We start from the raw sequence: 14,315 nt of genomic DNA on the forward strand, positions 1-14,315 counted from the left end.
ACCCGGCTTGCTCCCAAGCAGGGTCCCCCCCCTCACCCCAATGCTGCCCCTCCATGGCTCAGGGGGCCCTCCAAGCCCACCGCCAAGGCTCCCCAAACACCTCCAGCCTGGCCAGCTGATATTAAATGCTTTATTTTCAATATTAAAAACCAGTATTTTTAATAACTAAACAATGCTAAATTCATCTTACCAAAAAAAAAAAAAAAAAAAAAAAAAAAGGATGAGGTGGGGGGGGGGGGTTCTACCAGGGACACTACAGCCCCGGCCTCGGCAGGCAGCGACAGAGCCCAGGGCAGCGCTGCCTCGCCTGGACCCCCCCCCAGCCACACACGTACCGCAAGAGAGCCCAGAGTGGGGGGGGTGGAAGGTCTGAAACCACCCCAGATCCCCAAAATGAGAGGGGCAGGTGCCAGGCTGAGCCCTGACAGAGGGACAGAGCCGGCGTCACCGCAGCCCCCTGCGAGGACGAGGACGGGCTGGGGAGCCCGGCAGGGATTTGGCACAGTGAGACCCCCCCCCTTCCCCGGATGGGGCAGGAGGGGACCTGGGGCAGCCCATGCCCCATCTGCCCCCAGCACCAGCACAGACCAGGGCCGGGGAGCCGATGTCCATCCCGTCCCCCCCCCCAACTGCCGCAGCACGATCCCATCCCAAACCCACCCGTGGCAGGAATTAGTGTTCAGAAAGGAGCAGCAGGCATAGAGCCCAACCTGGAGAATAGCCCTTGGAGAAGCCACTAAGAGAAAAAGAAGGCCACCTGTGACCCCCCCCCCCTCCCGTGCCCACCCCTGGGCTGCTCAAGCCCTCCGGTGCCCACCTGGGAGCCAGGGGGGCCACACTGGGCTCCCCCCCCCCCACCCCAAGAAGGGGACAGTCCCTGTGCGGCAGCCGGAGCCTCCCGGCAGGCAGGGGATGGGGCTGTAAACTGCAGGGAGCCGGGCATGTAAACACAGACCAGGGTTTGGGGGGGGCCATGCCCAGGGGCTCCCGGCCCCCCCAACTCCCCGAGGGACCAAAACCAGGGGATGAGGTGGGGGTCCACAAGCCCCAGCCCTCCCCCCTGGAGCTGAGGAAGCAGCAGCATCCCCCGGGAAGGGGGTTCTGGAGCAGGGGATAGTGACACTCAACTGTGTATAAAAAAGAAAATTATCTTCCCCGGGAAGAGTTTGTGCACCGCGGCCCCCGGCTTGGGGCTGGTGGGGAGGAACAGGGGGGGTCCGGGGCTGGCAGCCGGGCAGGGAGGTGTGGGGGGAAGCGTGCCGGAGCCGGGGCGCGCCGGCGGCCAGCACGGATGTTAGAGAAGAGGCGAGTCTACGTTATGTGGGGAGGGGGCGCGGGGTGGGGGTCCAGTCGAGTCGTGCATCCCGGGAATCCGAGCACTGAGATGGGCTGGAGAGGCCAGCGATGCCTGTGGGTGATGCGGACCCTGAGAAAGGGACCTGGGGGGGTCAGGACACGCTGCCCCCCCACCTCTACAAGCCCCAGGGACCCCAGCCCCATCTTCCCTGTGATGGATGGGGATGCCGAGACACTGCATTGGGGTCCCAGCTCCGAACCCCATGGTACCCCAGGGGTTGTGGCCGGAGCCACGTCCCCACTGCGCCACAGGGGGCCACCTGCCCCCCCCGCCCCGTGCCCACCCTGGGGACCACCGGCCCCTCACGCACCTCACTTGATGAGGATCCCCGCGGGCCGGGCTTCGTCCTCGCTGGCGTTCCTCAGGTTCCTCTCCGCTTCCTCCGAGGACCTGGAGCAGAGCAGGGTGAGAGGCAGCCGGGGCTGGGGGGGGGAACCACCGTCGCGGCCCCTCCGTGCTGGTGGCAGTGGCCGTGGGCGCCTGTTACACCATTTTTTCCCCCCCCTCCACTCACGCCAGAAAATCCTTCACTTCCTCCACGGTGATGTCGCCGGTGGTGTCCAGCGGGTTCTCCATGCTGCTGTTGGGGGAGTCGATGGGGCCGGGCGAGAAGGCGGCTGGGTGTTCCTCGGGGGATCCTGGGGAGCCATGGGGACGGGAGGGCTGGGGGGGTGGGCAGCCAGGACACGAGGCCAGCCCCGGTGTAGAGCCCGGGGTGGGGGGGGGGACGCGGTGTGAACGGCGGGGACGGGGTGATCACTCACGGTCGCTGTCGGTGGGGGAACGTCGGCCCTCGGGGCTGCGCGGGACGTGGGTGCCGTTTGCCTGCGGCAGCTTCGGCGTCGCCGTCGAGCTGTTGCTGGAAGGAAACGGGGTGGGGGGGGGGAGAAGTTATTGCCGGAGGCGGTGCCGTGGGGTGGGGGTACAGGGGTGCTGCTGTAGCAAAGCCACGGTGTCCCCGGCGCCCGTCCCACCTGAGGCAGGAGGTGTCCTGGAGCCGGGAGACTTCTAGCCGGCACAACGGCTCCGTCACGTTCCTGGCGCTCAGCGAGAAGCGCTCGAACTCGGACGGCGAAATTAGGTAGAAACCTAGAGGTTGGAGGGGACGACACACACAACAAAGAGCCTCAGGGACCCCCGCCGCGGGGCTGCAGCCAGAGACAACGTCCCATCTACGAGGGACATCACCCCCAGCGCAGGGCTGGTGCCCTCACCCTGGCCGTGCTTGGTGAAGACGCAGGAGGCGATGCCGCTGATGTCCTCTTTGCGGATGCAGCCGTAGTGGACCTGGGGCCGCAGGCCGGGCACGGTGAAGATGTGGATGTCGCCCAGGTTGGTGAGACAAGCCAGGCAGTTCTCCAGCCGTTCCTCGGAGCCGGCGCTGGCCAGGCTCACCAGGGCCACCTTTCGCACCCGGCAACCCTCGTGCGCCGTCAGCTTGAATTTGGTCTTGGCGCTCACTTTGGGCAGCGTGAAGACCTGGGGGGAGGAGAGGAGCCGGGCACCAGGGAGGAACAGGAACCTGCGGGGTTTCGGGGGTCACCCGAGCAGCCTCCCACCATGGAAGCCCTTGGCAAAGGGCAGCACCTTCCCCTTGGAGCCACCACCCCCGGGACAGGCATAGGGGTGCCCCGGGAACCTGGCCGGTCACCTCCAGCCCCCGTCCCTGTGCCTGGGGTGATGGGGACACCCAGAGAGGACACGGGACACGTTGTGGGTGGTGGGTCCCATCCCCGCCGCAGTGGGGACACCGAGCCCCAGGCTCACCTTGAACTGCTCCTCGGAGGAGATGAGCATGGAGTGGCTGCCCTGCATGTCGGGGGCCTTGGCCAGGTCCCGTGAGACCTCGTAGGGCTCGGGCAGGGGGTTCCCTCGCCCGTCCAGCACCGCGATGGATACCACCGGCGCCCGGTGCATCAGCTGGATTTCCTTCCCCAGCACCGCCTCGACCGCTCGCTCCGAAAACTTCTCCTGCGATGGCACTTCCAGGGCATAGGCGAACACCGAGCCAGAGTTGGTCCCTGCCCACATCGTGGGGCCGTGGTGGGCGGCTGCGGGGATGGGAGCAAGCGTCAGAGCCCCCTTCCCTACAGCGTGGCACCAGCCAGACCCAGCTCGGGGGGCTTTTCCCAGGGAAGCAGTTGGGGGGGGTCTCACCGTCTCTGAGGAAGGTGTCGGCGAAGTAAAGGCACCGCACCACCCCCGAGAGCGAGTCGTCAGCCGAGCGAGGCTCAATCCGCCGCTGCACGGGCGTCATCTCCACCTCGGGGGGTCCTGCTTGCTCCGCCAGCTGCGCGTTGGCTTCTTGCACCTGAGGAGGGGGACGCGGGGGTCAGCCCCTGCCCAGTGGGGACGAGGGGCAGTCGTGGCTGCCCCCACGCCCTGCCCACCTTGCTGGAGGGGCTGCTGGCGTTGAGCCTCTTCTTGCCCGACACCCGGCTCTTGCGGATGCGACGGAAGGACTGCCGCAGGGACTTCTTGAGGGACTTCACCCGGGACAGGGGCCCCTCCATGGCCAGCGAGTCATTGGGGTGCAGCGTACACCTGCGGGTACCAACGTCACTCAGCACCCAGACCCCTGCCGCATCGCTCCGGGCGGTGGGGGGGGTCCCTAGCATCAAAATCCACCCCCACCCATACCTGGCCAGCACGGGGTTACGCCGGTAATAGTCGAAGAGTCCAAAGCCGTGGCTGGTGCCGAAAGCCACGAGGTTCCACTCGGAGTGGAGGGTGACGGCGGTGACGGCGGCGGGGGGCACGCACTGCACCAGCACGCTGGGCTGGAAGCCGGGGGCGAAGGGCAGAGGCCCGTTCCTGGGGGCCAACCGGTCGTGGCCCTTCCAGGTGAAGCCCTCGCGATCCTGCAGCAGGTCCACCGTGGCCACGCTGACCGCGTGCTCCGACTTCTCGTCGCTCAGCTCCATCACCAGCACCTGCGGGGGACAAGCGTTGATGGTGGGGGAACATGTGCCAGCCCCACACCAGGACAGCCCAACCTGCTGCAAGCCGGGGGCAGAAGCCCTTCACGGACAGGCACAGGGGTCTGAAGCCCCCCCTCCACGCCATGTCTCCCCAAGAGAGGAGCCGAGAGGTGTCCGGCAGCCCCCCCTCTGCCCTACCTGCCCTGCCGTGCCGGCCACCACCATCTTGGCCGTGTACTTGCAGAGAGCGATCTTCTGCACGCCCAGGCGTGGGTCATCGCTGTAGGGATCAAAGCAGCCCACCTGCAGGCGAGGAGGGGGGAGCTGGGTGCCTTCATACAGCTGCAGGACAGCCCCCCCCCCCCCTCTGGTGCACCCCCACGTCAGCCCACCAGCTGGCGGGTACCGGCTGCGGCGCACGGGCTGCTCCGGGCATCTCGCCCGGGAAAAGTCTGTCCCCACGCGTCCCCCGGCTCTCCCCCCGCGCCGGGGCAGACCCACGAGACGGGACACACGGAACAAGCGTCTCTTGTGTCCCCACGGGGCGTCACACGGCAGCTGTGCCGAGCTGGGGGACACGTCCCCGGGGCACAACTGGGAGGGCTCTGATGGGTGCATCCTCCGTGCCCGCCTCTGGGTTTGCCCCTCCGGTGCCGACGGAGGCAGGGGGGTGCTGGGGGGGTCCTCAGCGACATCCCGCCGCCCCGGTTCCGGGGACCTCACCTTGCGGAAAGGCGGCCACTCCTCCTCACCCGCCTGGTTGAGGCTGTCGTTGTGCTCGCAGTCCGTCTGGAAGATGTTGGCGGTGCCCAGCTTGTAGAGGGGCTTCAGCGAGACCCCCGAGGCGTCCCAGAACCGCACCGTGCCATCCTCGTGCCTGACAGGGGGGGACAGGGAGGCCCTGTTAGCACAGAGCCCTGACATCTGCCCGGCTAACAAGAGCCGCCTGTGTGCTGGCAGCCACAGTGCCAGAAGGGGGGAGGACAAGGGGGGACAACGCAGCAGCGGGTGACACACTCCTGCCCGGCCATCAAGCTGAATGAGAGGGGGGCAGCCCACCCAACGACAGTGGCTGGAACCCACTGCCACCCCATCCCACTCCTCCGCCGCTGGAAGAGGCTGAGGATGTGTGCGTGTGTGCGTGCACATGTGTCCCAGCACATTTTGGGTTTCCCAGGACCCCCCTCCCCACTTGCCAGGCCACTCACCCGGTGAGGAGAAGCCCCCTCTGCGTGGGCTCCTGGGCCAGGTTCTTCCCCCCGTCGATGGGCCAAGCCTGGAAGGAAGGATGGAGGGAGGGTTGGAGGGAGCCCACCCGTAGGGAGCAAGCATCATCCCTCCGCCAGCCCAACCTGGGGGGCTCAGAGGGATCCCCCCACCGCCGCTGCCATCCCCATCACTCACCGCAGAGGAGAGCCGGGGGCTCTGCTGTTCGCCAGCGCTGATGATCCTCTCCCAGAGCTTGAGGGGCACGTTGGAGACGTGGCAGGAGCAGGTGATGGCGGAGGAGTGGAGCGGTGCCAGGTACGGGGCAGGGATGGTGGGCCAGCCCGGCGTCTGCAGATCGATGGCCACCAGTTCTTCCTCCACCAGCACAACAAGGGCACGGGGGTTCTCAAAGCCTGGGGAGGGGGGAGATGGCTGCTGCTAGCGGAGACAACCCCCCCCCAGCACCACCCGCTCCCTGGGGCCGCCCGGGCAGAACGTACCTCCCTCGGCCGCCTCGGCGCTCTGCACAGTGAAGAAGTCGATGACGCGGGAGGTGAAGTCGAGCGTGGCCAGAGTCTGGCCCTGCAGCACGCTGACGCAGTGCCGGTCGCCGTAGCTTGCCCGCGGCATCCCCCCGTTGAAGATGATGAAGGGGTTCCTGGGTGGGATGAAGCAGCCTCTATCAGATCCCAGACCCCGCAGAGCATCTTCCCCAGCAGCCTAGGTCCCCCCCCCCATCACGCCCATCACCACCCCCCCCATCATGCCCACCACACCAGAGCAGCCCCCCCGTGCCGCAGGGACGTACCCCGACTCGCAGGTCCGCCAGAGAATTTTGCTGATGGCTTTGCAAGGGAACGGACCTGAAACAAAAACATCAACCCCGCGGTTGCAGCACCGGGATGGGGCGATCAGCCCCCCAAGCCCAACGACCCTCCCCGTACCGTAGGGGATGGTGGACATGACGGGCTGCTGGGTCTTCTGGCCGGCACCGCTCACCGCCCACACCATGTACCCGCCATCGCTGTGGGAGCTGACGATGCTCTTCCCGCTTTGCTCCCAGGCCAAGCTCTCCAGCTGCTGCAGGAGCACACGGCGGGGGGCTTGACACCCAGGATGGGGTTGGGGGGATACACACGAGGCCGCAGCCCCGCCAGCCCCCCCACCATCCCTGGTACCTGGTTCCCTAGGAAAAGATGCTGGACGGTGCGCGTGTTCTGCTCCCAGAGGACCACCAGCCCCCGGCTGTAGCCGATGAGGAGCCGGCTGCCATCGCGCGGGTGTTCCTGGATGGACTCCACCGGTCCCAGCGCCTTCCCGCAGCGGTAGTCATCAGGGACGCTGCGTTAGGGGGGGGACACACGACAAACAGAGGGGATGTCAGGGAGGGTTGGGGGTGGTGGGGAGGGGGCGCAGGGTCTGCAGGGCTCACCTCTGCAGGATCTCATCCGGGAAGAGGGTTTTGTCCTCCAGCAGCACCAGGGCGGGCAGGGCGAGGAAGTACACCGCGCCGCCCTCGGTGCCCAGGCAGGCCACCGCGCAGGCGGAGGTCGGCAGGACCACCGTCACCCGTGTGATGCCGGGAGAGCAGCTGGAAGGGGGGGAGCGGGGGCCTGCATCAGCCCCGTGCTGGGTCTGGGGGAGCGGCGGAGACACCCCAAACCTCCCCTGGCCCGACGCTGCATCCCCAGCCCCGCTGGCCCAGGAGGACTGGGACAGGGATGGCCCCAGCACTAACAGCGATAAGAGCCACTTATCACCCTGGGACCCTGCCAGCACCTAAAAAAAGCTCAGGGCCACGTTTCACACCCCCCCGCAGCATCCCAGTCGGGATCGGAGGAGCATCCCAGCAGCGAAACCGCCGCCACCGAGGGCACCTTGGCTGCCATCCCGCCCGGAGCGGGGACGGCTGCTCCCACGCACCGTTCCCAGCCGGCAGTGGTATCGCTCCCGGCCGCAGCCCCACGGGGGTGGGGGGACGGCTGGGGAGGACCCCCCCCCAGGCAAGTACTTAGCGCTGTCGGACCCTGGGCGTCCCGGGAGGCCGAAGCTGTGGGTCTCTTCCAGGTGAGAGCAGCCGTCCTTCTGGCAAACCTCCCAGAGGTGCAGCGTGTTGTCGTCCAGCAAGGAGAGGAGCCAGCCCTGGAGAGGGGGGGGGAACAACGATAGTGGGGTGGGTGGGGGGCAAGGGGGATTGCTGCCAGGCCCCCCCCACCCCGGGGACACCCACCTACCTGGCCGGGGAGGAAATGCAGCTGGGTGACGGTGGCTGTCTCCTTGTGCAAGCCCGTCAGCTCCACGCCTGGCGCGCCGTATCTGGGGGGGGCCGTCAAAGAAACAACGAGGGTAGAGCCCCCCCCCACCCCAGCCCCCCGCCAAATCCCTGGACCGTCCCCAAATTCCCCCCTCAGGTCACACTTCTGCCAGCAGGCACCAGTTTAGCTCCGTGCCCCCGGGGAGAGCATCCCTGGCAGCACCCCGTGCCAGAGCCGGCCTCGGTACCACCATTCCCGGTTGGGATCCACCAAGCACCTCCAACCGGGATGCCCCGGGCCAGGATGCGGCCAACGCGTGGCTGGAGTGGGTGTGCGAGGGCCAGGCCGGCTCCTGCCCTTTGCCACCCCCTTCTTTCTCAGCCGCGGGGCCACGGCCGGGCAGAGGCGCCGGCAGCCCCAACCAGCCCGGCACGAACCGGCAGCAGGGTGGGGTTCGGCATGCGCCGGCACAGCCTCACTCACCCGACTGGTCCCGGCTCCTCCGCCGGCGACGCCGCTCAGCAGGAACCGGGGCAGGACCCGTGCGGCAGCTCCGGCACCGCACGGTGCACCCAGACCCGGCATCTTCCCAATATCCCCAGACCCGGCAAGCAGCTTCCCCCCAGTCCGGCATCACCGGTGCGGTGCGCGGCTATGTCTCGGCACGCCGCGTGCCAGGGGTTTCTGCCAGCCAGCCCCTGCGGTCCTCGCCCCCCGCCACCACCCCGGTGCCCTCGGCGCAGGGAACGAGCCCAGCGGCTCTGCCCAGACCGACAGGCAGGAGCTGTCTGGCAGCGCCGGGCACAGCCGAGCTGGCAGAGCCAGGCCAGAGCCACGGAGGCTTTGGTGAGGCCGGACAAGAGGGCACGCGAGTGGGAACACGCAGGGGACTCTGGACGTTAAGGGGATGGTGGATGCCACCCATCCTCGCTCATCCTGAGGTCTTTCCCCACCCAAAACCGGCGCCACTGGCCAAAAGGCAGGGAGCCCTCGGGGCAAGCGGCCAGGGAAGACTGGTGGCACTGGCTCACCGCAATGGGGGTTCCAAGCCCGGGGACCCCCAGCTGCCCCAGGAGATCCCGCAGGCGGTGGCAGCCCCTTGATGCCGGGCTCTCTGCAGCCAGATCCACCCAGCCCGGCTGGGGACAACCCATGGGTGCCCCCACTAACCAGTAGCACCAGTCAGGCCAGCTCCGGCTGCTGCCTCGCCCGGCCCCAGCTTCCCCGGCACCATGAACCTCCAGAAGCATCTTCTCGGTGGCAGCCGGAGCGGGGCCGGGTGGGCACGGGCTGCAGTGCCACGGGCAGGATCGTGCCACCCCACTGCCAGCCCCGAGCCGGGTACCACCCCAAAAACATCCCCGCAGAGGATGCACAGGGCACCGCAGCCCCCCGAAACGGCAGCTCCGCGGCCCTCGGAGGGGGTTTAACCCCGGGGGTGGCTGGAGCCAGCACCCCACGGCGAGGCGGCCAAGCGGAGCGACCGGCGACATCGCGGCCGGGCTGGCACCCGGGCGGCCTCGGCAGAAGAAAAAAAAAAAAAAAAAAAAACAAAAACCACAAACCCACAAAAAAAAAAAAAAACCACGCCATCTTTGTGTTCGGGAGGCAGCGAGCCACCGGCCTGGGGGAGGGGGAGCGTGGAACACCCCCCCCCCTACCACCACCCCCTTCCTTTACCCCGACCCCGATCCGGGCGCAGCCGCCCCCGCGTCCCCCCCGCATTCCTGCGGCGCGGGGGCCCCCCGAACGCGGGCCGCATCCAGCCCTGGCCGCCCGCCAGCAGCCCTCTGAAGTCTCCCTGCACGCCGCCGGCAACAAAGCCTGGCCGGGCCCCGCGTCGTCGTCTTCTTCTCCCCCCCCCCACCCCACCACCACCCTCCTCGGCCCCCCACTCAGGACTGGGCTCAGCGCCCACCACAGCCCCCCCCACCCCGGCGCCAAGCCGGCCGGAGGTCCCGCTGTGTGTCGTGTCCCCCCCCCCCAAAAAAAGGTTGCACGGATGAGGCCAGGATGGACAGGAGCCCCCCCCCCCGGGATAAAGGGGAGGGTGACACCGGGAAGCACCCCCCAGCCTGGGATGCCACCCGGGATGGCCGAACCCCTTTGCTCCCCCCATCGTTTCAGGCGAGGCGGGGGCTTCCTTCGGCCACCGTGTCCGTCCCCCCCCCCCCAATCCACCCAGCCCAGCTGCAGCCCAGCTGGACGGAGGGACAGACGGACAGACGCCAGCAGAGCTGGGGGACGGGGCGCTGCCGGGTGGGTCAGCAGCGGCACGGCCACGTCTCTCGGTGTCCCCCAGGATGGGGGCAACTGGAGGGGGGGGGGGGGTGCGTGTGTCGGGGTGGGGGGGTCCTTACCTCCTGCCCTCAGCGGGGAAAAGGATACAGCTTCACGGCTCCTGCCTTGGTGCCGATGGCCATCACGCGCAGGGCAGGGTCATAGGCCAGGGCGCTGGGCTGGCTGGGGAAGCCGTGCTCCACCGTCTGCCGTGGGGAAAGGCAGGTCAGAGCCAGGACCCCCAATCCCTGAGCCCTCCCAAACCGCCCCCCCCCCCCCCCCCAGCCCTCTACTCGACCCCACGGCTCCAATCCCGCACCACCAGCGATGGAGGACCGTGAGGATGCTGCCTCGTCCCCCCTCCCACCGCCACCAAGGGGGTCCCTGGGGAGGGAGGACATCACTCCTTCCCCAATTTCCACCTGGCACCCCAAAACAGACCGAATCCAACCGCCACACCGAGGTCCAGCGTAGGTCTGAGCTCGCACAAGCCGCCCCGCCACTTCGGGGAAGGGACGCCCCCCCACTCTAAACCCCCCTGCCCAAGGTGCGGATGCCCTGGGAGGGGTACGGGGGGTCCAGCTCACCCCCACAGGCAGGCGGGACCCCCACCGCGACGTCCCCAGGGGTCCAGGCAAGCGGGACCCACCAGCGCCAGGGACGTCCCTGCCGGAGCCGCGTGCCGCCCGCGGGCACCTTCCCAAGGAAGCCGCGGCCGGGCGACGGCGTGCCCGGACTCGCCGGCTGGGGAGGGGTTGCCCGCTTGGCAGCGGGGGGGAGATGGGGGACACCCACCGCCCCGGCCCACGGCGAGAGGACCGCGGGGCTCCCGGGGCAGGGGAAAGCGGCCCTCGGGGTAGCTCGGCTGAGCGGCGACGGCGCGATCAGACGATACGGAGGCCGCCGGAGCCAGACTGGCCGGATCCTGACCCGCTTCCCTTTGTCTGGGGCGACCGAGAGGCGCAGCGGGGCGGCTTTTCACACCCGCCGGCGCAGCCACCGTCACCCCCAGAACTCCCGCTCCCCTCCGAAGGGTCACCTTCGGGAGCGTGCCGACGTCCCCAGCCCATCCAGGGGGTCCCAGCCTGGCTGGGGGGGGGGGGTGTGAGTTCGTGGATGCTTGTGGGTCCCGGTCCTCGTGGCAGCCCCACGCGGGGTCACCCCGAATCCCTCCCCGGGGACGCACGTTGCGCTGGAGGATGGCGGCGGGAGCTGGGACAGCAGCAGCGTGGGGACACCGCGGTGACGCTTTAGGCCGGGGACCGGCGCGACGACGCTGGCAAAGACCCCCTCAGCGCTCCCCTGCACCCCCAAGCCCCGGAGAGGGGACCCAGCTGGCAGCCCCCCACGCTCAGCCCTTCCTCCCACCCGGCAGCGGGGCTGCATCCGGCAGGCTGTGCCGGCCCGGCCAAGGCGCGCTCCCGGCCAAATTACAGCAAATCCCAGGCAGATCTGGAACTCGGGAGGAAAAACAACCGTTAATGGGAGGCAGGTGGGCAGCCGACGGCCCCAGCACCGGGCCGGCCAAAGCGAGGTTGCTCCCCGGCCCCCCCAGGACGCCCCGTTGGGTACAGACCCCCCAGCGTGCCTGTTCGGCCAGGATCCGGCCGTGGGACCGTCATTCCCAAAACTGGGGGGGGCTTGTCCAGCTGGGCTGAGCCTCACACCCCGGCCAGACCCTCGCCCAGAGCCTGGGGGGACAGGGCTGTGCCGGGGCGGTGGGTGCTGGCTCTGACCCTCCCCCTCCCCACCACAGCACCCCCCAACACCTCCCAGTCCGGCCCCGCTGCGGGGGGATCCGGGGGTCCCTCCGGTGTACGCCACCCTGAGTTTGGGCAAGCGCCCGACACCGGTGCCAAGATGCTGCCGAAGGACGGACGGACAGACGGACAGACGTGGTCTGGGCTCAGCCAGAGGCTGCTGCCGGTGTTCTCCTGTCCCCGGGGCCAGGGCAGGAGGATGGTCCCAACACCGTGGGGCTACCGGGACGGGGTGCACCGAGCCCCAGGCGGGCACCCACCGGCGCAGCCCGTCCTGCCAATGTGCCGAGGGACGGGTCCGGCACCCGAGGGCTCGCAGGGTCCCTCCCCGGTCATTTGGCGAGCCCCGGGGGGGGGGGGTCCCCACCCCGCATGATGGGGCCAAGCAGAGAAACCTCCCCAGTGCTGGTGGCAGGGGGGGCTGAGCTCTGGGCCTCTGATGCCCCCGGTCCCCCAGAGACACATCTTTGGGGTGCAAGGGGACCCCCCAGGAGTCATCGCCACAGGGCCCTGTGGACACAGGGGGTCCAGCCCCCCCATATCCCACCCCTGGGGGAGGTTAGGGCGAGGAGCTGAGCCCCCCCATGGGGCACAAGGGTCACAGTTGGGGATGCTCCGTGGCCCGACAGGGTGGGGGGCCGCGGGGCACCCCAAAACGCGGTTGCCGGTGAGCGAGGCCTGGGGGAAGCCACGGGACAGGGGCAGCGCGGGAACCGGGGCGCTCGGGGGAGCCCCCCACCCCGGTGGGGCTGGGGAAGGGGGGTGTCGCGCCAGGGAGGGGGTCGCATCCTGCCCCAGGGTGTCCCCCGGGTGTGGGTGCTCTCTGAGGCGGGGGTGTCCGCTGCACCCCAGGGGAGAAGGGCAGCCCCCCACCCTACACTGCCGGGGGGAACAAATCCTGCAACTAGGGGGGTCCTGGGACCCACCCCCGGGGGGTGCATCCCGCCTGGGGTGTCCCCACAGCCTGCACCCGGGGTTCCCCCGCACCCCGGGGACCCTGCCCACCCAAGGGTGCCCCGTTCCCGGGACCAGACCTACTCCCCGGGGAAGGGGGCGGGGGGGGGTCTCGGTGCGTGGCACCGATCCCCGGGAGGGGGGGGCGGTGCCCCGTGCGCTGCTCTCCTCCCCGGGGGCGGCATCGAGCCCGGGGGGTGCCTGAGCCTGCGCCACCGGGGTGGGGGTGGGGGGGGCTTGCCCTCATCCCGGTCCCGGAGCCGTGCCCGATACCCCCGGTGGCTCCCGGTGGTCCCCACCCCCCCCCCCGGGGTCTGCCACCGCCCCGGACGCACCTTGCTGAAGGCGAAGAGGTCGTGGCGGAGGCGATCGCGGTGCGGATCGGCACCCTGCCGCCGGAACCGAAACTTCATCATGGTGGGGCCGGTGACGGCACGGTACCGGGAGGAGCGGGCGGGGCCGGCGATCCCGGGGCCGGTACCGGGAGGGGCTGGGGGGGGGGGAAGGTCCCGGTGGCCCACTCCCGGGGCGGGAGGTGCCGGTCCCGGCTGGGGACGGTGCCGGTGCCGGTGGCGGGTCCCGGTCCCGGTCCCGGTACGGGTCCCGGTGCGCGCGCGCCGAGCGCCGAGCGCCGCGCGCCGAGCCCGGGCAGGCACCGCCGCGGCGGGGCGGGGCACAGCCCTGACGGATAACCCTTACAGCCAATCAGAGGGCGACCGCGCGCGGCGCGCGGCGCGGCCCCCGCCCAGCCGCGCCGCGCATGCGCCGCCGCTGGGGTCGATGGGAGTTGTAGTTTCCCTCCCCCAGCTCAGGCGCCCTCTGTGGGCGCTTTATTTCTTTTTTTTTTTACACCTCTTTCGTTTTGTTTTTTTTTTTTTTCTTTCCGGGGATGGTGGTGGGAGCGACAGCGAGGGCAGCCCTAGTCTGCTCATCCTGCTCACAGGGCTCCCCACAATCATGGGGTGTCTTGGATTCAGGGCCTCATCCTGGCCTATGGGCCTCACGGCCATGGGGTGCCCCCAGATCCAGGGCCCTGTGCCGGCAGGGTGCTGAGCACGGCCCCAGCCATTAATATTCAGGCTCCATCCCCGGTTGGTAACCGATTGTTCCCACCATGGCGCTGGGCAGAGCCGTGTCCCGCTCCGCCAGGGATATGGGGAGCACCCTGTCCTGCACCCAGGTTTGGGGTGAGTCAACCCGGGCAGGGCAAGGCTTCCCCTCCCTGCTGACTAACTCCGGCCCCGGGGGAGATGTCACATTGGGGTGACGTAGCCTTTTGGGGTGGAAAACACCCTGGGGGTGAATGCCCCGATGCCCCAGCGATGGGCTCCCAGGTGGATGGAGGGAAGGGGTCTGACCCCACGTACAGCCCCAGGGCTCGAGGGTGGGTGATGGAGAGGACATTGCCAGATTGGGCAGGAGCTGATCACGGAGGAAGAGGAGGAAGAGGAGGAAGAGGAGGAAGAGGAGGAAGAGGAGGAAGAGGAGGAAGAGGAGGAAGAGGAGGAAGAGGAGGAAGAGGAGGAAGAGGAGGAAGAGGAGGAAGAGGAGGAAGAGGAGGGAGGGCCACCACAAGAGG

At 69.0% G+C, this 14,315-nt stretch overlaps 1 protein-coding gene across 3 annotated transcripts; it reads right to left on the minus strand.

The window, feature by feature from the left end:
- Positions 1-120: 120 nt before the first annotated feature.
- LLGL1 (LLGL scribble cell polarity complex component 1) lies at positions 121-13,406 on the minus strand. Of its 3 annotated transcripts, none has more exons than XM_075058694.1 (23): positions 13,072-13,406; positions 10,131-10,228; positions 7,722-7,803; positions 7,514-7,629; positions 6,920-7,078; positions 6,666-6,828; positions 6,432-6,567; positions 6,296-6,350; positions 5,988-6,145; positions 5,683-5,900; positions 5,487-5,554; positions 5,002-5,155; positions 4,477-4,581; positions 3,998-4,290; positions 3,748-3,901; positions 3,515-3,668; positions 3,125-3,408; positions 2,572-2,836; positions 2,332-2,446; positions 2,122-2,216; positions 1,872-1,995; positions 1,668-1,747; positions 121-1,408 (listed from the first exon to the last, which is right to left on the minus strand). In XM_075058694.1, the coding sequence occupies exons 1-22, from the start codon at positions 13,150-13,152 to the stop codon at positions 1,669-1,671; spliced, it is 3,156 nt and encodes a 1,051-aa protein (XP_074914795.1). In that variant the 5' UTR covers positions 13,153-13,406; the 3' UTR covers positions 121-1,408; position 1,668. The 3 variants fall into 3 exon arrangements, with proteins under 3 accessions (XP_074914795.1, XP_074914794.1, XP_074914793.1); XM_075058693.1 differs by having other exon boundaries at positions 7,499-7,629; XM_075058692.1 differs by having other exon boundaries at positions 121-1,426; positions 7,499-7,629; positions 13,072-13,389.
- Between the last annotated feature and the right edge of the window lie 909 nt (positions 13,407-14,315).

The sequence above is a fragment of the Buteo buteo genome, chromosome 27 (assembly GCF_964188355.1).
Source record: "Buteo buteo chromosome 27, bButBut1.hap1.1, whole genome shotgun sequence".
Taxonomy (NCBI): domain Eukaryota; kingdom Metazoa; phylum Chordata; class Aves; order Accipitriformes; family Accipitridae; genus Buteo; species Buteo buteo.

Coding starts and splice junctions, on each gene's coding strand:
- LLGL1 (XM_075058693.1), bottom strand. CDS start 13,152: ATGATGAAGTTTCGGTTCCGGCGGCAGGGTGCCGATCCGCACCGCGAT. Junction 6,568..6,665: donor ATCTTTTCCTAGGGAACCAG/GTACCAGGGATG, acceptor GTGCTCCTGCAG/CAGCTGGAGAGCTTGGCCTG. Junction 2,447..2,571: donor CTTCACCAAGCACGGCCAGG/GTGAGGGCACCA, acceptor TCCAACCTCTAG/GTTTCTACCTAATTTCGCCG.